This window comes from Carassius carassius, chromosome 1, assembly GCF_963082965.1.
Source record: "Carassius carassius chromosome 1, fCarCar2.1, whole genome shotgun sequence".
Classification (NCBI taxonomy): Eukaryota; Metazoa; Chordata; class Actinopteri; order Cypriniformes; family Cyprinidae; genus Carassius; species Carassius carassius.
The window spans coordinates 32758769-32783369 of record NC_081755.1 but is presented as its reverse complement, the minus strand read 5'-3'; the positions used below and the strand labels follow the sequence as shown (position 1 = coordinate 32783369).

The 24601-nt window shown below is 40.6% G+C and overlaps 1 protein-coding gene across 1 annotated transcript; it reads right to left on the bottom strand.

Annotated features, from left to right (window-relative positions):
- Positions 1-598: 598 nt before the first annotated feature.
- Positions 599-24040, bottom strand: setd1a (SET domain containing 1A, histone lysine methyltransferase). The gene is made up of 21 exons (XM_059556985.1): positions 23954-24040; positions 22896-23040; positions 22695-22793; positions 22309-22579; positions 21033-21157; positions 19084-19331; positions 17282-18995; positions 15060-16052; positions 14400-14570; positions 13830-13917; positions 13582-13745; positions 12540-12576; positions 11836-12043; positions 11699-11751; positions 9978-11308; positions 6318-6708; positions 6018-6196; positions 5699-5809; positions 4144-4263; positions 3087-3224; positions 599-2443 (listed from the first exon to the last, which is right to left on the bottom strand). The coding sequence occupies exons 2-21, from the start codon at positions 23031-23033 to the stop codon at positions 2270-2272; spliced, it is 6753 nt and encodes a 2250-aa protein (XP_059412968.1). The 5' UTR covers positions 23034-23040; positions 23954-24040; the 3' UTR covers positions 599-2269.
- Between the last annotated feature and the right edge of the window lie 561 nt (positions 24041-24601).

Below are 24601 nucleotides of genomic sequence, written 5' to 3'. Positions count from 1 at the left end.
CTTAATCCTACTGGAATGCTTGCCAGGAGCCATGACGCAGACTGAAAGAACTTCAGCAGAGTGCACAATGCAGGAGCTAAAAGAGGTGGAAAATACTGACATGGACACCAAAGATCAGTGACTGTTAAAGTGGATCATACCATGAGATTGCATTTCAGTGCCGTTTTTTTTTTTTCTTTCAGTGGGGTGATGTAGTTGATTGTGAAACAAAATAATAGTCAGCTACAGTCTGTAATATCACATATGTGTCACATATGTGTCGATATTAGGTAATCTTGCCAAGGCAAGTATCTTTTAAACAAATCAAATTATTTGGTTCTGTCCCTTTAACCTAAAACAGGCCTTCAAATCTTTTTTTTTCTGGTTTCATTTCCATGCAGCAGGAGCTCCAGCAGAGCTCATGCCTGACTGTAACAAAACTTGATGGGTCATATTTCGTACAAATATAAATGTACAAAAGCAGCAGCAGTCATGTCTGACAAACGTCTATTTTAAGGGATGCAGCAGCGGTCTGTCATTTGCAAACCCATGCATGAGCAACTGTGCAAACACGTTTTATTTCAACCTTTTCAAAGTGGGGGAAGAAAAAACTGAGCAATTATTTTAAAAAATATTTTAATGCACCATTAATAAAGGGTCCAACGCATTAATACAAGAGAAATATTGCAAATAATATTAAAACTTTTGAATCAAATTAAAAGGGAGAAAAAACAACAACAAAAACAAAACCAATAACTGAATGATAGGTATGTACAATTATTTTCTTGCAATGGGAAGTAGGAAAAGGATGAACATATTTACAGACTAGAACTGGTGTGTTTCTACGAGAAACAAACACCTCTACAATATTTACATGTAATTCTTTTGAACTTTTTTGTCATTTTCGTTTTTTTTTTTTGGTTACACTTCTGTGGATCAGTTTGTACTGAAAGACTGCAGTAAATCTACATATTTTACAGGTTTTCCTTTCAAAGGAACAGAATGCTGGCAAGGCCCTCTAACAAAGTGAGGAAAAAGACAAAAAAACAACAATTTATGGCAGAGCGGAGTAGAGAGAGAGAGAGAGAGAGAGAGAGAGAGAGAGACGACCAGTTATATGAAAGGACAGAACACAACCATCTGTTCTAGTGAATCTCTGCACATGCACATCTCTCAGAGGAATTGGGACTTTCATTTTGTGGTGAAATATATAAATATGCACACCCAATTTTGCTTCTTGGACACTCAGAAAATGAGCTATGAGGAAATACATATTTTACTATGATATTCTCTTTAGCAGTGGAGTTAGAGTGCTTGGTCTCATAACATGTGCCCAATTCCTCCACAATTCATCATTGGTCTACAATAATATCAATGCCAAAGGAAAACCCAATGAATATAGCCATCCTTTCGCTAAAATATCGATGCGCATATATTTCAGCACGCCAAAAAGACTACCTCATCTGTCCTATCTTTCATGTATTGCTAAAAACTATGACCGAAAGGGATCTCATTTCATGTAAGGGGTGAATTAAAATGATGGCAGGTGCATGATGACCTCTGGAATAACTTTTTACAGTGCACTGGCATTGTAACAACTAATTTGTGAAAAAACAGTAGTAGTAAATGTACAATGTAACAACTTACAATACTAGACCATTTTTGAATACCAGCAAATCATGCTGGAAAGGGAGACATTAAGATCCGTTGAACTTTGAGTAAGTTTAGAAAGAAATGTGAGCGCCAAAATAGCTCCAAAACAGCCAACAACGAAAAAAAAAGTGATATTATGCAGATAATCTGAAGAATCTACAGCAATAGATCTGACCTAAATAAAAAACATGAGCGAACAGGGCTCAGAACAGGGACAATAAATAATGAACTAAAATTAATACTCTCTCTCACGACAGGCGTGAAAGCTTAAATCCATGTTTTTAGGTAGGACTTTAAAAGTTGCCCTTGGAGAAAAAGACCCAGCACTTTAAGGGTGTTTGCCACTGTTAGACGTTGTGCATAAGTGAGCGGAATATGTGTGTGTGCAGTCGCTAAACAACTTTAAAGCACGGACCTTGGCAAAACAACATCACCAAACACAGCTGCAACAGGAGGAACAAAATACCTCCGGATATTTATAAGGGCCAGGTCAGAAGAGAAAAACTTCAGAGGAGGAGAAAGAACTGGAGGTGTTGCGGCAGTGCTGAGATCTACATTGTTGTGCGCCGAGAACAGTAGCTTGTGGGCCAGGAAAGAGGATTGGCAAGTCATGTATCGGGGAAGGTCTAGGACACTTTCAGTTGAGGGTTCCTCTGCAGTTCTCCGTGCCACACAGACATGGGATTTTGTTCTCTTCAATGGGGAACTTGTAATCATACGTGATCTCCTCGTTCACACCGATAGGCTGCTTGGAGTATATGACTATCTTCTTCTGCGACTCGATGGTGATCACTTTGGCGTAGCAGTTGGGCTGTGAGAGAGGATGCATTAAATCATGAATAAGATGCAGAACAAGTGCAGGTTTCTTGAATTACATGTCCTCCAATAGGAGTGTTGGAAATTTAGATTTCTGTTTGCGTTCAGCATATCTCTATGTGAGCGCTATTTCTGTTTCTGGAGGGGATTATCAACATGGTGCAAATACAAATTGCATTTACAGCTGGATGAAGAACACAACATGCGTTTTTTGGCATTTATAAACCATGGGAAGACCAGAAGCAACATTATCCAAGTCTTATCAGCAATACATTAGCATAATTAAGCCCATTAGATGGGGACAAAAATCTGCAGGTCTGGAAAACTTTCGTAAACATTGACATTCACAACCGGATTTGACAAAAAAGCCTTAAAAAAGCCTGAAAGCCTTAAAGCACTGATTATTTGCCAACACTTTATTTTGAGGTGTACTTACTATTATAATGGGAATTAATTATGCATAATTGCAAGTAACTCTAAACCAAACCCTAATCCTAGTATGTACATGTAGTATACTGAAGGTAGGTTTATATAAATGTGCCAGTTATTGACTTTGGGAGTGGCAGCAATATGCTTATCAGACATCATGTGGTTTTTAAGATATATGAATATGTATACGTCACTAGGAGGGTACTTACCGTGCAGCAGTGGTTAATAAACCGAGCCAAGTTGCCACACTTGGTGGCATCAATGATAGTGTCATGATCGACACGGAATAGGTAACTGCTCCCGATGCCTTCCTGGGCATATCGCTTCTCCCGATTATCTGCAGCCATCTACAAATGGTGCAGCAAACACAATTACATTTACATTACATTTAGAAGATGCTTTTATCCAAAGTGACTTAAAAATGAGGACAATAGAAGCAACCAAAATCAACAAGAGAGCAATGATATGATCGTTCTATAACAAATCACAAACATGTGATTTTGCAATGCACATTTTTTATATATAATAAATAAAAAAGAAGGATTGAATAGAAAAGAAAAAGAGCAGGCTAGTGTTAGAAGCCTTTTTTACTTTTGTTAAGTGTATAATAAATAAAAAGAAAACAGAAAGCAGTAAATTAATGGAGTGCATGACTAAAGGGGCAGGTTTTGTTTAAAAAATAGAATTAGAATAGAGAGTGCTAGAGTTAGAGGATCAAATAAAAATGGAAGAGATGTGTTTTTAGCTGATTGCTGAAGATGGCTAAGGATTCGGCTGCTGGGATTGAGGAGGGCAGGTCATTCCACCAGGAGGGAACAGTTCATTTAAAAGTCAGTGAAAGTAAATTTGTGCTTCTTTGGGATAGTACAAACTAGTGATATTCATTTGCAGAATGCAAGCTTCTAGAGGGCACATTAGTCTGAAGTAATTAATTTAGGTAAAGGGATGGTGGCTTTGTGGGCAAACATCAATGCCTTGAATTTTAACGCGAGCAGCTATTGCTAGCCAGTGCAAACTGATAAACAGAGGTGTGACGTGCATTCTTTGGCTCATTACAAATTTAACTTGCTACCACGTTCTGGATTAATTGTAAAGGTTTAAAAGAACTGGCTGGAAGACCTGCCAAGAGAGCACTGCAATAGTCCAACTTGGACAGAGCAAGAGCTTGAACAAGGAGTTACTGCCACTGAATGAACAAGTATGTGTTCCTCAAGAGGAAACAAACTCACTTCCTAGCAGAGATCTTTTAATAGCTTTTAGTTGTACCTGTCTGATACTCTGTCCCACATATTCAATGACCATCTCATCTGCAGCAATGGGTTCCATGGCAAACAGGCCCCATTCATGGATACGGCTGCGGCCAAACCTCAGCTTCTTCTTACGGAACTGCAGGCAGATGAATTACAAGCATGAAGACATGTAAACATTCAGGACTGGCCATGTTTAAAAGCACAAGAACACCATGTGAACATTAACCCCAAATTTGGCCAAATACAGAAAGTATAAACACCATTATTCTAATATGTTGGTTATTGAATTCTTAAGAGAGATCCATGTATTTAAATTTGGAGTATGCACACACCTTTTCATCATGTTTTACATTACTGCTCTAAAGCTTTGGGTCAGCAAGATTTTGGAATTTTTTTGAAAGAAGCCTCTTATGCTCACCGGTAAAGACCTTTTTTAATTTAAAACCAAATTTAAAAACTAAAACAAATACTCAATGTTGATTAAGTAACATCTTATTGAATGTGTGTTGATTGGTTTGTAGAACTATGCAGTTGTTGCCTTTAATTTCACATAGTTACAGTTAATATTTTCATTTCAGGCCAGTTCTATGTAGTTTCAACCCAATTCAAAAACAAAAGCTAAATGCTGATGTCTATACCATCTATGTTTGTATTGAATGTAGGCTACTTTCAGATGGTTATGGTTATTGCTTTCAATAGCCAAAAACTAGTTTGGCCTATTACATACCAAATAAACATCTGGGAAAAACAAATGGGAAATCTGTTTTAGAATCGGCCAGTTTGCATGTGTATAAAAAAAAAGAAAAAAGAAAACAAATCGGAATCGGCCATGAAAAATCATGATCGTGCATCCCTAGTTGCCGCTTTAATATTTAATATTCTTTTATGAACAGCAAGTTCAAAGTAACAGCATTTAAAAATATATATATAAATACTTTATAACTATGAATGTCTTTACTGTCACTTGTGATCAATTAAATGTTTCCTAGGTGAGGAAAAAAAAACCTACTGACTGATTTTGCTGGAAAGACATGAGTGGTACCAGACTAAACACAGATTAGCACAAAACCCCCCTGGCTAGTGCATTCCTATCCGTCTAAACATTGTTCTATACACATCTTTCAAACAGACAGTTTAAACAATTCCTCCTAGTAACCGCTCCAAACACACAGATTGTAACTGTGATAATTGGACTGGTAAATGCTTTTTTTACAGCAGAAAGTATATACATCCAATTCAATGATTAAAGTGCAAAATAACATATAATAAACATAATAGTAATGTATAATAAACCAACCAAGCACATGTCTGCCATTTCCAAACATACGGAGCGCATTCATTAATTCTTTACTCAAAGAACATGCAATTAAGGAGGTCCAAAGAACAACTGCTTTAAAAAGGAACACCTTTTAACTTTGAACACATGAACTCAATCTCAAAGATCTTACCAAAAGTACTACTCTGAAAACAAGCCAAAGTGGAATTGAAGGAGTGGTGAGGTCAATGTAATAAAAGGGCTGATAGTCGATAGATCAAGGTCACGGTTGTGTAAATGAACTGAAGAGCTTTACCTTCAGCTGGTTCAGTTTCAGCAGGTCTGAGTCCATCACTGCTGCAGTGCCGATAGCGCTGAGGAGACGCCGCTGCTCGGAGCGTCTTTCAGAGAGCAGACGATTCGAGCCCTATGACAGACACAGACAGAGAGAGATTCTCAGATGGACACAAACTACTGACCCAAACTGTCTGCCATGTTCATGCTAAACAAGGTCATTTATTTTCACTAACATCAGTACACTATGTGCATTTAAATCTGACATCTTCACACATATTAAAAAAACTCCACTAGACTCAAATACATATTTGAGTTATTAAAACCTAAAGTGAACCTACTGAGGTATCATAGTCTCCAGCTTCCTGGAAAGTCACTGGCTGGTCTAGCTCAAGGTAGACGTCTTTCTCCTTGCGGCTGATGGCATAGTAGCCTTCACTGCGAGCACAGCCCGTGACATGCTGTCTTAGCTGCCCAACTGCCGCCTTCTTCTTCCGCCGAGGGTTGGGGATGTTGGTGAGTGCAGGCAAGAGGTTAAGGGAGCAAAACTTAGGTAAAGTGTACTTAGAAATAAGCATCAAAGTAAGCACATGTTTGTTTGTATAAACTGCATTTTCATTCTTAGGCAGCTGTAAGGATATTGGTATGAGGGACCCAGTGTGTGTCGTTGAGCCAGTCAGTGCCGTGATCATCTTGCAACAGTTTCTCGTAGGTGCTCTTCAGGAGCCTCATATCTTCCTGGTCCAGGCCACTGTTCCAGATGTCATAGAGGATGGTCATCTGCTCAAACTCACTACGGTTCTTATAAGAGGGCTGTGGTACGGGAGCTGGGGTGGGAACGTGTTTGGGCCGTCGCTGAGTTGAGGGGGTCAAGCCTGCTTCCTGCAGGAAAAGTCGTTCGCTCTTTCGAACCTCTTCCTTTTCAAACTCCAGCGATCTCTCCAGACCGAAGTCAGAGTCTCCTGACTCAGAGCTGGAGCTGGAAAGCTCGCCAGACTCCAGCTGTTCTACATCCACGTCTTCTTCATATTCCTGACAATAAAGTATGATAGGAAAATGTTAGAAAACAGACAAAATGCACACAAAAAGCAGACCAAATGGTGGGATAATCTTGCACAATTTGGCAATCAACCCTATTACCCAACAATACAGAACTGTTGAAAGCAGTTCAAGTTCTGTGGGTTTGCAGGACAAACTGTTATACCGCAACAGCCTGAAACATCCCAGCACGTTAAAATTGTTGCAACAGTTCTACATTAACAATGCAAAGTGCCACTGAACTAGTATATAGATCATTGAGAACATGTGCGTGTGTGTGTGTGTGTGTGTGTGTGTGTGTGTGTGTATATATATATATATATATATATATATATATATATATATATATATATATATATATATATATATATATATATATATATATATATATATATATATATACACACACACACATACATACATAAAAATCATCTAAGATGTTGCAATACAAGGAACAATACTAGGTAAAGAAGTAGCCACTTGAAAGAGTAGCTGTCTAAGCTTCAAGTGATTTAAACTGAAAGTTAGTCAAGCAACCATAAAAATAAAAAGTTACATTAAAACAGAGACAATTTATAAGAGACATGCCACTTCCTCAATCCTCAATACAACTACATAAGGAAAACCTGTAACGGCAAAGATAGCGGTTGTATGCACATATCCTGCCTCTCCCGCTGGAAAGCCAATGATTTACTTTTAACAATCAAGCCGGGAAACATTGAAGCCTATCGTCTGGTTCCACTGACGTATGCGCACAGTTGAGGTTTTGCGACAGCGGAGACGATTTGGCGACAGCGAGTTGTGGTGTGTGCAAGATCAGATGGAACCCACATAGAAGAGTAAATTAAAAAAAATAATAATTCAATATATTGTACTGTACACTGATAAAACAAATGACATTGAGCATTTGTTTAAGTGCTTGGCACAACACCGGCATTCTGGATAGAGACGTAAATGAAGTTGGTGTCGTGAACCCTTGCACATGCGTAGTAAAAGTATAACCTGTGGGGAAAAAGGCGTTTTAAACCTGGTTTCACTGCTGTTTCTATACATGCAGTTTTTATGTCCCGGTAACCGGTGAAAGTGCAGTTCTGACTCTCTGCACATTCATTTAGATAGGAGCCTGGTCTTGTTAGTCCGAAATAGCTGCCTGGAGGCGTTACCAAGATGGCGGCCAAGTGGCACGACTTGCCTAAAAGGACTTTGATTAAAAGCTGCTAACAAAACACAATTAGATTTAAGGGGCATAACACTCCTGTTTAAATGCTTATGATGAGTAAAAAAAAATAAATAATAATAATAATAAACTACAACGACAAATTTAATTGTTTGACAGTCAAGACACTTTATAATTTTACACGTTTTTAAACTATTTACTTTTTCTATTAATATCAAAGAATTCTGAAACCGTTTCCACATAAATAATAAACAGCACAAGTGTTTCAACACTGATAACATGAAAAACAGTATTTTTTAGCATGATCTTTGAAGGATCATGTGACACTGGCTATTTACATTGACATTTTTAAAAAAAGTCAGAATGCAACCATTCTGATTGATAAATCCCAATTGCAGTGTTTACTCACACATCAACTCGATCACTTTATTTAGTGTTTGTGGTATTTTTCAAAAGCTTACATTTTGGATTTGATCTTCTGATCTGTACACACTCCACAAATATGCAGAGTGTCTCACTGTTTGTACCTAATATTCTGCAAACACTGCTTCTTTTATCTTTGTTTGGTTTAAAAGAAGTTAACATTTCTCTTTTTAGGTCCTAAGTAGGAGATGACGAACATGAAGCTTTGTGCTGTGCAGCTTAGATTTATCAAGGAGTAAAATCACGGTAACCCCCTCACTGTGGTCAAAATAAGCCATCTGTGCACAAGAGTCTGAAGTGAGGACTGATGTGAAGTTGTTCTGCTCCACTTCATAGACAATGAGTGGAAGGAGAATTTTAGAATAACACGAGTTATTTATGACATTTCATTCTACAAAAACAACAGCTCGTTCCATGTGTCATTCATCGTTACGTCAATACATAAGCACAATACTTTCCAGTTTTGGATTCAATCTGATCAAGTATTTACATGTACTCTCGAAGGAATTAGAAAACATCTGCTCCACCCATCCCAATCCGATAGAAATTCCATTCAGGTTCAATCTGCTCGATTTAAGTGTTTGCATGAAGGCATTTCAGTCCGACAGCCATCAATTTGATTACTAACAGATGACTTGGTTGCATGTAAACGTGGCCACTAAGACTGCAAGGGCTGCTAAAAATTCCACTTTACAATTTCACAGAAATAAAATACATTTTAAAATATATTTTTTATAGTAGAATGCAGTTATTTTAAAATTTAAGATTTCACAATATTAGTCATTTTGATCACATAGAGACACGAGAATAAGACTTTTTTAAAAACAAGATCTTACTCTAAACTTTTGAACAGTAGTGTGCATTTATCCAAAGCTACTTACAGTTGAGGAATACAAGGAGTACAAGCTAGAAAGAGAAGGAAAAAATACGATTTTTTTTTTAGGATGAAGTAAAGTAACATCAAAAGAGATGAGTTTTCAGCTGTCACTTGAAAATTGTCAGGGATTCAACATTACTGATAGGGGTGTGAAGATCATTCCACCAGCCAGGAATGATGAACGAGAATGTTCTGGAAAGTGATTTTGAGCCTCTGTGATTTCGCAACTACTGACCATGGGACCCACCTCCCAAAAATCCTTAGATGCCTTTAGATGCCTCCCTATTCAACAAACTAAGAAGCTGAGAAATCAAGTTTTTTTTTATTCGGGAAACATCTTAAACATTCTGGTAGGTCAGTTCCCCTCATTTTATATCCTATAACAAATTATATATATATAAAGAGAGAGAGAGAGAGAGAGAGAGAGAGAGAGAGAGAGAATATACATTCAAGTAAAGGTGTGAAATTGATGATTACCAAAAAAAAAAAAAAAAAAGGCATTTAAAAAAGGTCAGTCCTGGGAGTTTGTAAAGAAAAAAATAAAAAAAAATAGAATCTTCAAATGACATTCACAATCAATAAGAAAGTTCTTTAGTCACCCCATCTGACTTTTTTTGTCTCTGCTCTACTGGCAATAAATGCAACACAGTGATAACCCACAACATCAGTTTATTCCGGTTTTATCACTACATGCTGAGAAATAGTCAAAATCCTCATACGAAAATTACTTAAGGGTGAATTCTCTTGCAACATGTTATTAAATGAGAACCAGACAGATACACATACCTCTAACTTCCGTTTCCTCTGCTTCTTGATTTGGTTCTCCTTCTGTCTCTTAGAGATTTGCAGTTCCTCATTTTCTTTGTCCTTCCTACTTCTCTTCTTGCTCTTCCCTTTCCCGCTCTCTTCCATCTCCATCTCTATGCTAATCGATCCTTTCCTCTTGTGCGGTGGGCCGAGTGTCTTGTTCTGCGTCTCAGCCGTGTCCCTGGCATCACACAGCAGGCCCATCCCGGAAAGGTCCCCGTATAGCTCTGGAGCCACTCCTCTTGCGGCTAGAGCATCCCCGATGACCTCTTCGGGGGCTTCCTGAACACCGTGCTGGTTGAGGTCGGCAGGGAGCAGGACGGTGGGGTCCTGTTTCGTCCTCTTTTGTGGAGATGTGAGGTGCGGAGGAGCAGGAGTTTTAGAATAGTTGTGCTCCTGCATGACGAACAGACCCTCTGGATCCGGGAGTGGTTGGCGTGGGTGCGGGGCGAAGAAGTCTCCCTCTTCTTCCTCCAGCTTGTGCTCCTCTGCCTCATCGGAGGTCTCGGTTTCTTCCGAGTCGATATCTGCCTCCGGGTCCATCTTCAGTGCCACATCGGCCAGCACCGACAGGTCAGGCTTGGGGGCAGAGGCCAGCTGCAGCAGGCTGGAGACTCCCAGCTGCTCCCTGAGCTTCAGCCGCTGCTCCAGCTCCTCTTCATCCTCCTCTTCCTCCAGAGAGGGATGCAGGTGAGGGGCGGAAGCCGACTGGCTGAGTGTCCGAGAGCGACCACGTGCACGACCCTTCTGCATGGTTGGAGTAGGGACGGGGTCCTCGTAGGCCACTTTGACCAAGGAGGCATGGTCCAGCGGAAGGTTCTGGACAGTGACGCAGACGGGCGTCGGGGGCGTTCTGGGAGAGTCTTTGCCACGTTTGGAGGAGTTTTTGGCTATGGGAGTTTGTGGGGATGGAGGGAGACCTGGACTCTTTTTGGGCTCATCAGGCCGCAGAGAACGCACCGGTGGAGGGACGGTAAGAACAGTGGAAGGGGAAGCAGGGGAGGTCAGAGCGTTATTCTCGCTAGGACGAGAAGCAAACGGAAGGAGTATCGGGGCGGGCTTGGAGGAGGCAGCTGCTGTGGGTGTGCTTAAGGGAGAAGAGGAAGTAGGAATATCTGAAGCTTGTGAGACAGGAGTGGGAGATGGAGAAGGAGCAGAAGGTGACAGAATGGAGGGCTTGACCTCGCTCTCTTCCACCGAAAAGGAAACAGTCTTGCGTCGTTTCTTGAGTGGGGGAAGGAGGAGAATGGGTGAAGGGGGGCGGGGATAAGGAGAGGATGAAGGCACAGCTGTAGCCGTTTTTTCTCCTTCTGGAAGTGAAAGAAAAAATAAAGTGAACTAAACTGCACACATTAGAAAATAAAATTCAGGAATATTAAACATCATTTACTCTGCCTAATGTTGTTCCAAACCTGTATGACTGACTTTGTTTTGTGGAACACAAAAGAAGATATTCTGAAGAATGACTCGAACCAAACAGTTTTGTTCCATTGATATCCACTACATGGACAAAAAATACAATGGAATTCAATGTGAAACAGAACCGTTTGGATCAAAATATCTTTTGTGTTCTGTAGAAAAAAAGATAATCAAACAGGTTTGTAACGACATGAGGGTGAGTAAGTTAAACAACTTTCATCTTTAGGCAGACTATCCCTTGTATTTTGGTTTGTTTTTGTAAAAAGTGATCTTTAACTGACCTTGTTTGATCTCTGCAGCAGTCACTGATGATTGGTCAAGATTTGCTTTGTCCCTGTAAGAAACAGACATAATGCATGTCAATGTATCCGTGAAGACACAACTTCCTACTCAATATCAGTTCTAAAGAGGGACGTACCCATCATCCTTTTCTGCATCTATAGCTGTCACACTGTCCATCGTAGACTCATCCATTGTGTCCAATGATCCACTCTCAATGGCCTGTTCACCGTCCTCTTCATCCTCCTCATCGGAGGAAGAGGATGATGCTGAGGATGATGATGATGAAGAGCTCTCGGAAGAGGAGGAAGAAATGCTTTCGTCATCACTGTCTGCACTAAGGGCATCTGAGAAGCATGAGAAATAGAGAAAAGAGTTAAGGGCCGTTCGCACCAAGCATGATAACTATAAAGATAACGATATAAGGTTCTAAAAATCCTTCTCAATATTAAAGAATAGCCCCACACCACAGCTATAACAATAAAGACACAGAGAAACAATATTGTTGGAATCACTTTCAGAACTTTTTTTTTTCCAGCTGATGAATGATAAAAACATTGATACCCCAATCAGAATCAATCTTGCGATCACAAGCTCGAGAATTTAAAGCGGCAGACGAGTGTGTGCTTAGAATAAACAGACGATAGTGTTCGTTGGTGTGGATGCTAATATCGTTGTCTTTATAGTTGTCATTCTTGGTGTGAACGGGGCATTAAATTGCAAAACACAGACTCACAAGATATGACTGCAGAGACGCATAAAAGCCTAAAATAAAGTGCACATAGCAACAACAGTCCAAATTAATGAGCACAGTACAAAAGACAAAACAAGACTGCTGCATACCTTCGGACTCATCCACTTTGTCACTGTCTTCATCCTCCTCCTAAAAATAAAACAACAAGGAATCACTAGTTGCAATAACATGCTTTAACTCAACTGTTGACAGTTGTGAGGATTTGCCCTCAGCATTTGAAGAAAAAAAAGAAAGAAATGCTGCCATCTAGTCATTATTCAGTGTATTGTCAGATTTTTGCCTTCACGGGCATCACACATGGTATTGTAACAAGTTCAATGGATCTAATATTGATGATGATATTTTATTAATATTTAAATGAGCATTTAAATATTTACATTTGTAGATAAAAACTCACCTAATTGCCACACACACAAACACATAAATACATATACATACATACATACATATATACATACACACACATACATACACATACATACATACATACATACACACACATATATATATATATATATATATACACACATATACACACACATATATATATATAGACACACACATATATATATATACATATATATATACATACATATACATACATACATACATACACATACATATATATACATACATATATAAATACACATATATATATGTACATATATATATATATATATATATATATATAAAACATAACATTTAAAAGTTTGTTCGATTAAGTTGGTCATAATTTTAAACAGCTCTTGTAATTATTATGTTTTAAATGAGGTTATTTTTCTTACAAAAATGCATCGATTCGCTTTAGGTGGACTTTGTTAACACCCCCAGAGCCATTTGAGAAACTTTTTTAATGGATGGGCGCTTTTTATTTAACTACTTTTGGACTGATGCACTGTTACACTCGCTGAGTGCCATTAAAACATTAAATCAAAGACAATTTTTTAAATAACTAATAATAGAAAGTCATATATACCAAGGATGATTTGAGGGTAAATCATTTATGGCCTAATTTTAATTTTTGGGCGAATGCACCCTTCTAGCTGCAGTGGATGGGATGCTCCCAACCAGTCCATGCCCACTACTACACAGACACACAAAAATTACAGACATAATGGTAAATAAACCAACCTTCTCCGAGGAGGAACCATCTGATGTTTCTTCTCCCTCACTGTCCAGGTCATATGGTTTGCGTGCCTTTGCTCTGCTTCTTCTCCTGGCTGCTCTTCTGTCTGCCAAACGCCTCTCTTCGGTTCTTCCTGCAGCAGTGTCGGCAGATTTGCCCTGATACGAGTCTGAGAGAGAAAGAGAGTACACAGCAATTAGAATTTAAGGTCATTTTATTAATCCAGCTTTAAAACATAGCATTAGTGACATACCCTCATCTTCCTCATCGGGTGGAGTGGAAGGCCTGACTCTCTTCAGCTCACCACCCTCCACAAGTTCCTGAGGCTCCTTCCTCTTCACCTGAACAACATATTCCTCATTAGTAACATTATTTTCACAAGATTATTTCAAATCATGGTAATAAAGTGCGCCAGTCTTATCAATGCAACTGCAATAAATTTCTAATTCTGTTAGAATTTCTTCAAGGTCAACCAAACTTTTATTTTGCTGGTTTGTTGTGAAGATAATTCGGATTCAATGTGTATTTGATGGTAGCTATTCTATCAAATGAAACATCCCTAAAGTTTATATGTCCCCTTCCTCATATATTGAGACATAGATAGGCGTTACGTGTGTTTGAGTTTGTGAATTAGACAATCCCAACATTCATATTTTTTGCTGTGGAGGCTGTTAGTTCAACCCACAGAGTAAAAATCCCCAGAGGTTTATGAACAATTTAAAAGCTCCACGTGATGGTCACTAGACCGTGAAATGTGACAATCATACATGAATGTCAGAAATAGATTTTAAATGTTTAATAGCTGGTAAATAACATCAAGCACCTTAAAAGAAGGCAAACGCAAGGCCCCCCGCAGGGAGAAACCTTCCATGCCTCCACTCTTGGCCCAGTCTACCAGAGACATGAGTGGCTCCCGAGGTCGGTTGCTGGTCTTCTCGTCTTTCTTGTCCTCCTCGCGCACCACTGCAACTCCCCGCATGGCTGTCTGGAATGGCTGAGAAAATGAGAGCAAGAGGTGGTACAGTTCATGAACACCGAAGGTTATACGCAAAAACATATGCAACCCTGGACCACAAAACCAATCATAAGTAGCACGGCTATATTTGAAGCAATAACCAACAATACATTGTAGAGGTTAAAATGATTGATTTTTCTTTTATGCCAAAAATCATTAGGATATTAAGTAAAGACCATGTTCCAAGAAGATATTTTGTAAACTTCCTACCATAAATATATCAAAACTTAATTTTTGGTTAGTAATATGCATTGCTAAAGACTTCATTTGGACAACTTTAAATGCAAATTTCTCAATATTTCGATTTTTTTGCACATTCAGATTGCAGATTTTCAAATAGTTGTATCTCGACCAAATACTGTCCTCTCCTACCAAACCATACACCAATGGAAAGCTTATTTATTCGAAATGAGCATTAAGAATAGTTTTGTTGTCCATTGTCACATCTAGAAGACTCTCTGAAGTTACCTTGGCTTTCTGTTCCTTGCGGTCCCACCACTCGTCGAAGGTACCAAAAGCGACGTTTTCTACCATCTTTCGGTTCAGGTCCCTCTGCATGATGTTCTTCATCTCCTCGATCAAAGCTGCCAGTACCTGCTGCACTACCGACTCGTAGGGGTTGTGGCCCATTAAGGCCATCTGGTCATCCGCCACTCCGTACAACTCTCCATCTAAGCCAGGCACTGTGCTGAAGCCAGGTGGAGGATAGTGGGAAGGAAACTGCTGGGGCAGCAGGTGAGGAGGCCAGGGGCTTTGGGGAGGCGGGATGGTGTGATGGTGCGGAAGCTGTGCGGCGTGAGGGTCCGGGTAGGCATATGATAAGTGAGGTGGGATGTAGCGGTGGTCCTGGTCATAGTGGGTGGCAACATTCCCATCTTGGTCCATGTATGGGTGGTGTGGGTGGTGCGGCGGCGGGGGTATCGAATGGAGGTGAAATGACGGGGGATATTCAGAGGCGGGCGGGACTTCTCCAGGGGTTACTGTAGAGCTGTTGGAGGAAGCCATTCGCATCTGGTGGAGGCGACTGAGCATGTGTGTCTGCATCTGGAATGACATGGGTGCTCCTCCGCAGTACTGGCTCATGAGCTCCATGGAGCTGGCGTAGTCGTACATGTGATGTGGCAGCGGAGGAGGGTACTCTGGGTGCAGCTCCATGTGAGGAAGCGGAGGTGGTAAGCCAGGGGGTGGAGGGGGCTGCAGGGAGAAGCCGGGCAGAGGTGGGGGTGGGAGGTGGGGAGGGTAAGACGGGATAGGCGGAGGTGGCATGGTGGCACTGAAGTGCTGGCTGGTGTCCGGGACAGGACTCGCAGAGGGGTCTGGGGTTTGGGAGGGGAGGGCAGATTGCGAGGAGGTGGCTGGTGAGGAGGATGAAGAGGCAGCAGGATGGGAGGTCGCTGTGGTGATGGCATTGTCATCTTCATCAGATATTTCCATATCCTCCCCAGAGGAGTGAGGTGAAGGCTGGAGAGGAGCATGTGAAGATTACATGTTAAACACACTGAGGGGAAGGGGGGATTTTCAAGATAGAAACAAATATAGTGCAGCACCGAAACTGAGCAATATTACTCTCAGACAGCAGAAATTAGCATGCCTAAGCCTACCAGAGCATGAAAAAGAGCATAAGCATGTTTCACTTCTGTTAACTTACTGGATCTTTCACATCATCTCAAAATTACCCAAGTTTTTAAAAATAAAACGCGCCTTCAACAGTGAGAGTACACCAAAAATATTCCTCCATCATTAACTCACCCTCATGCATTCCAAAACCATTAGAAAATGGTTTGTATTTGGAACGCAAATGAAGATGTTTTAAAATATAAACCTTAAGCAAGTGAATTGGATTTCACTGAAAGTAACTTAATTTGTTTCAAAGATAAATGAAAGTCTTACGGGCCTTTTAAGGTAGTTATGAAGCTACTTTTTCACATAATACTGTTTCATATAAAAAATAAAATCATTTTATTACCAATAATGGGTCACAATCTGTTCTGATAGGGTCATGACTCATGAATGGCAGGAAAAACAAAGCTAAAGCAAATAAACACAACTAACCATATAATAACAGTGCATAGTTATAAATGCAAAATAAATAAGCATCAGATTTAAAAAAGGATGAGAGGCAATGTCTCCCTTACTGTTTGTTGCAGAGCATTGCCACAGAAAAAAAAAATTAAGAGCATTTTGTAATCTAGCATTAATATTTTCACTTTAATTTTCAACGCAGGTTGAATGGCACAGACTTCTGATTAATTAGATTCTATCTGCTGGTTGAGGTTTGAGGTTTTGAATATTGTTTTTGGTTTTATTATGGTTTCCAAGCATAACAGTCATTTAGGAGTACTCTTCATCCACATCAAGCATTTAAGTTTAGATTTTAAGATGTCTGGTGTACACTAGTCTCTAGGTTATCGATGTCCCAGGCACAAACATTTGAACAACTGATAAACGTCAAATCACTCTTGTACTCAGAATGGAGATAAAGGTTTGAATTGTTGTTTTTTTGGTAGTACCACAGCAAAACATGATTAAACACATGCACTGTTTGATGCATGCTTTCGGGATCCGACAGTGTCCAAGCCTGGAAATGGTGGCTCATGACACCAGAATCAACAAGCAAATTACAAATGATAGCACCTAGTCTTATTTTTAAAACATAAGGTGAATGATAACATGTAACAAGGAGGTCTCACCTGTGCCTCTCCATTGTAGGTGGGTGGGGTGTGTGGAGCCCTGTGCGAGTCAGAGGTTGTGTGCTCCTCCTGAGGTGGCGGCATTTGGCACTGAAGAGACTCTGACACCAAACTGTGCGTAGTGGGAGTGGAAGAGGCCACCTCAGGAGGTGTTTTCCTGCCTTCACTGACTCCACCCCCTTGCCTTTTTCCCCTGCTGCGGCGTCCATCTTTCTCTCCTCTCCTCCTCTGCTGGCCTCCCTCCATCTCTCCTTGTCTTTTATGACTAGGCCTTTCACCGTTCTCCTCTCTGAGTTTCTTTCCCCCACCGTCTGCATTCTCGCCTGTTTTTCCCCTCTCTCGGTCCTCCTTCTCATCGTCCTCATCATCTGAGGCAAGGAAAGAAAACTTGGCTTTTTGTTCTTTCAGCAACATCTCAATACGCGAGTCCAAGCTGCTGCTGTGGTGCAAGAATGGCAGGCTCTCATTGGTGGAGTCAGGCTCCGGGGAGGAGTCACGCTGTGGAGGAGGCGGAGACAGGGATGCTGTCGAAGAGGGGAGGTGGTGAGGCAGGGAGGTGGAGGATGGAGAGGTGGAGGATGACGGGATTGAGACGTGAGGAGGCGAGGAGGTCGGAGGTGTCCGAGGTGGATGGGGCGGGGTGCTGGGATAGCGTTTGGGTTTGGTCCACTGTTCTTCTCGTAGGGGACTGTCCTGACCAAAATCAAGAGAGCCAAGTGTTTCAGCCACAGCGGCTGCGATGACGGAGGCTGGAGGGAGGGGAGGAGGTGGAGGAGGAGGCGCCAGGGGCGTGTGGTGAGAATGAGCACGGAAGTCATTATCCATGCTTCCTCCCATCCCAAAACCCCTCTCGCCTGCACCCTGCTGAGGACGGAAAGCCGGCGAGGGCTCTAGTCGGGAGGAAGAAGGTGTGTCGTAGGGGGACAGGTCTTTAGACGACGAGTTTCCTCCATAAGAGGAGGTGGCAGAGGGAGGGGAGAGGCTATTGGACGAGTGTTGGCTGGAGTTCGAGTGGCCTCCATAACGTGGATCGGAGCTGTTATAGTCTCCTTCTCGGTCTCGCTCCCATTCCCGGTCTCTGCTGCTCCTCCGCCGGCTCGCTCCCGCTCCGCCGCTGCTGTGGTGGTTGTGGGAGTGATGGTGGTTCCGATGCCTTCCGTGATCTCCCGAGCGGGAGCCTGAGCTGTCGCGCCGGTAGCCCCTGCCGTCCCTGTCCTCCCGCCGATCAGCATGATGCGAGTGATGTGAATGGAAGGATTTGGATGTGGACAAGGAGTTTGTTTCCGGTTGGTAGTGGTAAGAGGAACGTCGGGAGCTTATCCCACCTCCATAGCGCCCTCCTGGGTCTCTCTCCCGATCCCTATCCCTGTGTCCCCTTTCTCTATCTCGGTCTCTATCTCTGTCGGACAGCGGTGGTGGCTCAAACTGAGCCCCTAGAGGTGGCATGGGTGGATGCAGAGGCATGTGCATCCCTGAACCTCCAACACTGGGATACGGATAGGGAGGTTCATTAGGTCTGAAGGGCGCTGAAGGAGGATATCCCGGCCGACCCCTGTGGAACATGGAGGGCTCTTGCGGAGGTGGAGCATGTAAATCATCATGAAAGTGAGGGGGCTTAAATCCTGATGATGAAGAGACTGTTGAAGAGGAGCAGGAGGAAGATGGAAGCATATCCTGCTGGGGATAACTCTGAGTACTGCTGTAGCCACTGTGCCTGAAAGAAAAGGATGTTTTCTCAAATCTCTAAAGAAACTTAACCAAGTAACTTCTAATCAGTGTTTAATTTTATTCTGGAAACCAACCTGCCCACAGAGTATCCCGAGTCTTGCGAGAAAGGGGTTCCAGAGCGAGGTGTGTAAGGGGTGCCACCACCCTGTGAAGAAGCAGAGGAGCCCGGCGTATAAGCTCCTCCCAGTGAGGATGGAGGGGTGTCGAGGCGCTGGTCTGCAAATCCAGTGTCCACAGAACAGGGGGTGGTGCTGCCAGAGTTTAGAGGCGCAGCAGGAGCTGCCATCTGATCTGTGGAGAGCCTCCGCCGGACGTCAGACGACTAACAAAAGAGAAAAAATAATTAAATATCAGCGAATCATTTACAAAGGATTTTTAAAAAAATTATCAGTTATACAATTTTTTTTTCATTATTGGTATTTGTTGATACTGCAAATATGTAGTTTCAAGATTTCTAGGATCTTCATTTAACAATCACTTAAATTCTATCAGTGCAAAAATGTATGAATCTTTAAACACTATTAATGTAATCTAAAAATTTATATTTCTCATTCAGTATTAGTTTGTAGTGTTTTGCTCATTTACATTACCATACAAAGATTTCTCTTTCAAAAAACTTGCGCTTTTGAAATTTCTATTCAAAGAATCCTGAAAAATTTAAATTAATCTGGGTTTCCACAAATATTGAGCACAAATTATAGCCAAATATCCTGTTATAAATATTAAAACTGCAAACACTTATTTTCAATTGTAATAATATTTCACATTACTCTTTTACCGTATTTCTGATCAAATAAATACAGACTTAGTGTGAATGACACTTCTTTCAAAAAAAATAAAAGTTTTACTGAGCCTAATATTTAACATCAAGCACCTGTATTTTTTTTTTACAAAAGTAACCTTAATATTAAAAATATATGAGCTATTAGCCATGAAAATACTTATCTTTATCAGCGTCATCATTCCTTTTAAAGGGACTGTTCACCCAAAAATGAAAATAGTCCAAGATTTACTCACCCCCAAGGCATCCTAGGCACATCTGACACTTCTCTTTCAGATGAACACATTCTGCATTATATTCGACATTGTCCGGTCTCCTCCAATCTGAATAATTGCAGTGAATAGTGCCCCTGTTTCTGAATCCGAAAAAAACATAAGACCCCGGAGCCGTGTGGAGTAGTTTTATGATGGATACTTTTTATTTTCGGATTCAGAAACAGGGGCACCATTCACTGCAATTATTCAGATTGGAGGAGACCGGACAATGTCGAATATAACGCAGAATGTGTTCATCTGAAAGAGGAGTGTCAGACATGCCTAGGATGCCATGGGGGTGAGTAAATCATTTTTGGGTGAACAATCCCTTTAATACCATTGCATTTCTAATAAAAATATGGTAAATACTGTTCTAAACAGGACCCACAGAAAATTCAAATCTAAATCCCTAAACTGTGACTGGCCAACTTAAACTGAATATTTAGGAAGATAGCAATTAAAATCCCTGGGTCTCAAATCAAGACAAAAAGAGTCTTACAAAAAAACTGAATCCCCTAATATTGTTTTATTACAAGGGTGTTGCTCCATAATTGATCACTTGAGGGAAACATTATTTAAAGCAATCAAAAAACTCCTCCAGCTAAGTTATGGAAACTAAATATCATAATGCTGGTAACACAAGGTAAAAAAAGGCCAATTAATAATAGGTGAAAAGTCTCAACGGTCTCATCTTCTACCTACACAACAGTTTTGTCTACATTTGGAAAATCTGAATGCACTGAGGGGCGTGATGGCCATTTGTCTTTCAGAACTGTTGTGGTCCACTTGTGGTCAAGATAATAACATGGACCAGGGTATTTGAGAGTGACTGTAATGTGTAGAATAAACTACAAGACAACTCGATCCAAGGAAGGCCGTTGCTCTTCAAGGACGCCAAGAAACTCTGGCTGGTAACCGCACACACACTTATAGGAAAGCAAAGCGTTCTTTCCAGTGTGGCTGAGCTAAGGTACGTCTGTGTGCTCACCGTATCTGGCTGAGTCGGGACTGGGGGCTGAAATTTCTCGGTGAGGGCTTTGCCTCCAGTCGGCACTGTCTGAGGGGTGTATGAGCCACTCACTATTAAGTCATAGTACTTCATCCTCTGTTGGCCTAGAAGACACACACAATATAAATTTAACTACAGTGTTGTGCATTTATTTCCATCATGCAATGCTGGACATTCCCACTTTTTGTTATCACTATGCTTCATATTTTCAAGAAATTAAGAGACGGAAGGATATAAACAAGCATTGATCTAAATAGAATTTGGACATTTCGTTGCGAGCAGGGATGCAAACATATTATAATTTTTGCAAAACAACAGAAGGCGAGAATCCTGCTCTGGTCTCTTGAGGTAGACACCGGTGCTCTTTGGATAATTGGAGGTAAATATGAAATTGGAAAGATTAAATACTCCAACTCGTATAATAAAGATAGAAATGCTTTCATTATCTGGGCTAAGTCATTAAAATTGTTGAAAGTGTAAATCTACGCGTTTCAGCTACACAGCCTTCTACAGGATAGTACTATTTATTCTGTATTATCTAAATAAATGTATGATAAATACCTAAAGTAAAACCAAACATTTTAAATGCTACAAATGAATAATGTAAAGGATGAATAAGTGATACTCTTTTAGAGATTTTCTAAAGATTACATTTAATAATGTTATTAAATTATTTGTGGTTTTGAAGATTAATTTTTAATTAGAGTTAGATGAAAACAAGAGTAATTTAAAATGACACCAGGGCGAAAGAAGAGCAATCAGGATTTAATATCTAATCATGTTTTTTTAAAGACGTCTCTTTGGACCAAGGCAGAATTTATTTGATTAACAATATGGCTTAATACTGAGACATACTTACATTTTATTTTTGTGTTTAACAAGCTGAATTTTCAGCAGCCAGTGAGCCAGTCTTCAGTGTTACAGTGTTAAACGTTCATTGCAATATGCTGCTCTGGTGCTCAAGAAAATTTTTAAATAATCAGCATCATTGAAAACAGCTGTGCTGCAATACATTTATTGATAGACACCATGATAGACACATTTGCCTAACTGAGAGTTCAAAAGAACAATTTCTCTGAAATAAAAATCCTTTGTACCACTACCAAAGTCTTTACTGTGACTTGTGAACAATTTAATGCACCCTTGCTGAATAAAAGCATTTTTTGCCAAAACAAAACAAAAAATCCTTGACCCTGAACTTCTAAACAGCACTTCAAAATATTAATGATCAAAAACAATCGGGAGAGAAGCACACCTTTGATATCTAGCTGGACATGGACAATGTTTCCCATGACAGAAGTATTGTGCAGGTGTTTGACGGTGTCTTTGGCCCCTCTAGTGCTGGTGAAGAGGACGCGGGCCAAGCCCAAGTGCTTCCGAGTCTTGGGATGAAACAGAATCTCCATTTCCTCAACCTCCCCAAACTTGGCGCACATCTCTGCCAGGAATGGCTCTTTGATGTTATCATTCAACCTCGCAAACGTCACTTCCTTGAGTGGTATGGGACCTACGTAATACTCGTCCAACTATGAAGAACAAGAAGGAAATGAAGAAAGGGGTTAGTATGTACAATACAAAAACAGAAAAGCACAAAGTGCTCACCAGAAAATCATAATAAATGATAATAAAAGAGAGGCATACCTTGAATTTGGGCACTGGCAGCGACAGCTCTGTGTGTCTAGACCAGATTCTGCGGGGTCTTGGATCACGCAAGTCCCCCACAGGCGGGAATCCTGAATCCTAAAAACAAGCAGAACACACAGACTTTACATAAGTATGCACTTTTGTGTGCAAGTGTGCTCTGTTTGGCAGTCGTCGTGTATTAAAAATGCATGTCCGTACCTGTGCACTAAAGTGAATCCCGTCATATCTGTAGATTTTCTGAGTCACCCGTCGGAGAGCTGGGTCTTGTACGAGCTTATAGCTCTTCCACTGCAGACTGAGAGTTCTCTGGGTGTCCGCCCCACTGTCCGGATCCATGCTATCACTGCAGAGAAAGAGACCAGAGCAAGATGTTGTGCAGAGGCTCACAGCATTCAACGTGGTGAAGTCACAGTAAGAGAAGCTCATTTAATCTGACAATCAGAGTCCACATGCAGAAGAGCAGCAGACACCATGATTGTGAAAACCTCACACTGTAATCATCAAAACAATAGAAGCAAACGACACACACAAAGAGGTCTCTATTTGAGGAGCTGTAATTTGTTGTCACCTCTTTATTAAGACACTGACTGATATTTTGTAGTCAATATGTCAAGCTGATTTTACGTCCCTTATATTGGAGTTAGATAAATATGCCATTTTCAACTTTAAATGTCACATTTATCACACGCAATAGAGCGTGGAAAGTAAAAGCAAGGCTCCCCGTTGTGATTTACGGAGTGATAAACTTAAAGCACTGCAGTTTTGTATTAGAAATGTTATCTGACACATCGACTAGCAGCATCAGCAACAGCAACAACAACAAGCTAACATAAACACTGAAGCTGCTAGCTGCTCCCAGCGCGAGCTAGCTGAACTTCAACTTCAAAATGATGTGACAGTAAACCAATGCCAAATATAGTTCTAGCAAACGAAATCAAACCAATTCCCAAAACGAAAAAAATATTATTGCTACACGGCGTACCAAAGGACTCACAGCACGGAGCGCGCGTCTCGAGGAGGATCGTTAGCTCGCTAACGTTACAGCTAACGCTAGGCCTGCAGCGGCGCAGAAAAACACACAATCCTCAGTTCAAATTTGGCTCCGTTTTGAACTATGCGCCCTAAATCTGCTCTAAAGCAGCACCGCTTGTATTCCGGTAATATATCGATGCAGCATACGTCTTTAAAATCCGCCAGAAAATGAAATGTACTGAAAAGAATAACATAATACAGTAAGCTGCCATCGCGTAACTAACCTGAGAGCCTCGCCTGCTCGCCATCAGTCACTAGAAATACTAACCGCTGCATTGGCACTCGCACTTTCCACATTATTCCCGGCTACGTGACTCTTGCTATCTAATATTTGTCCAATAACGTTGAAATAGATTGTGGGTATTTGTTGTAATAAAATTTTTAATTTTAATTACATTCAAATTAAACTATTTTGTTGCCTTTACTTTTCTCAGAACTGCTCTAAATATTTTTGACCGATGTAAGCGTGACTTCTTTAAAGCGAATCTGCATTTGCGTTTAATTTTTACGTCATCGAAGTGCGTACTTGAAATAGCTGCCTGTGCTTAAAAGATTTTTTTCTATTCACAAGACCTTTGTTAAGATGAATAACAATTGCACGGCATATTAATAATAATTTGTACTTTATTAAACGGTAAGAACAACACATTTAGAAAAAGGGTGCTTATAAATGAGGAGTTATGCGCTACTAATACAACCGATAATTTGGGAGTAAAACGAGCTGCAAAATAAACTTTAATAATAAGAATTATTTAAATGTAACTCGCATTTCTAAATAACTCGTATAATCGCGATATAATAACTTAGTCAAAGAAACAATACAAAGAAATATAAAGTTGTGATATATAAAGTAGCTCTGCAGCATGTTTTAT

Excerpts from the sequence above, each read along its gene's own strand:
- setd1a (XM_059556985.1), bottom strand. The coding sequence starts at position 23,033 with ATGGATCCGGACAGTGGGGCGGACACCCAGAGAACTCTCAGTCTGCAG. Across the intron at positions 3,225-4,143 it reads TGGGACAGAGTATCAGACAG|ATGGCTGCAGATAATCGGGA; the intron begins GTACAACTAAAA and ends CACCATTTGTAG. Across the intron at positions 2,444-3,086 it reads TTATTAACCACTGCTGCACG|CCCAACTGCTACGCCAAAGT; the intron begins GTAAGTACCCTC and ends CCTCTCTCACAG.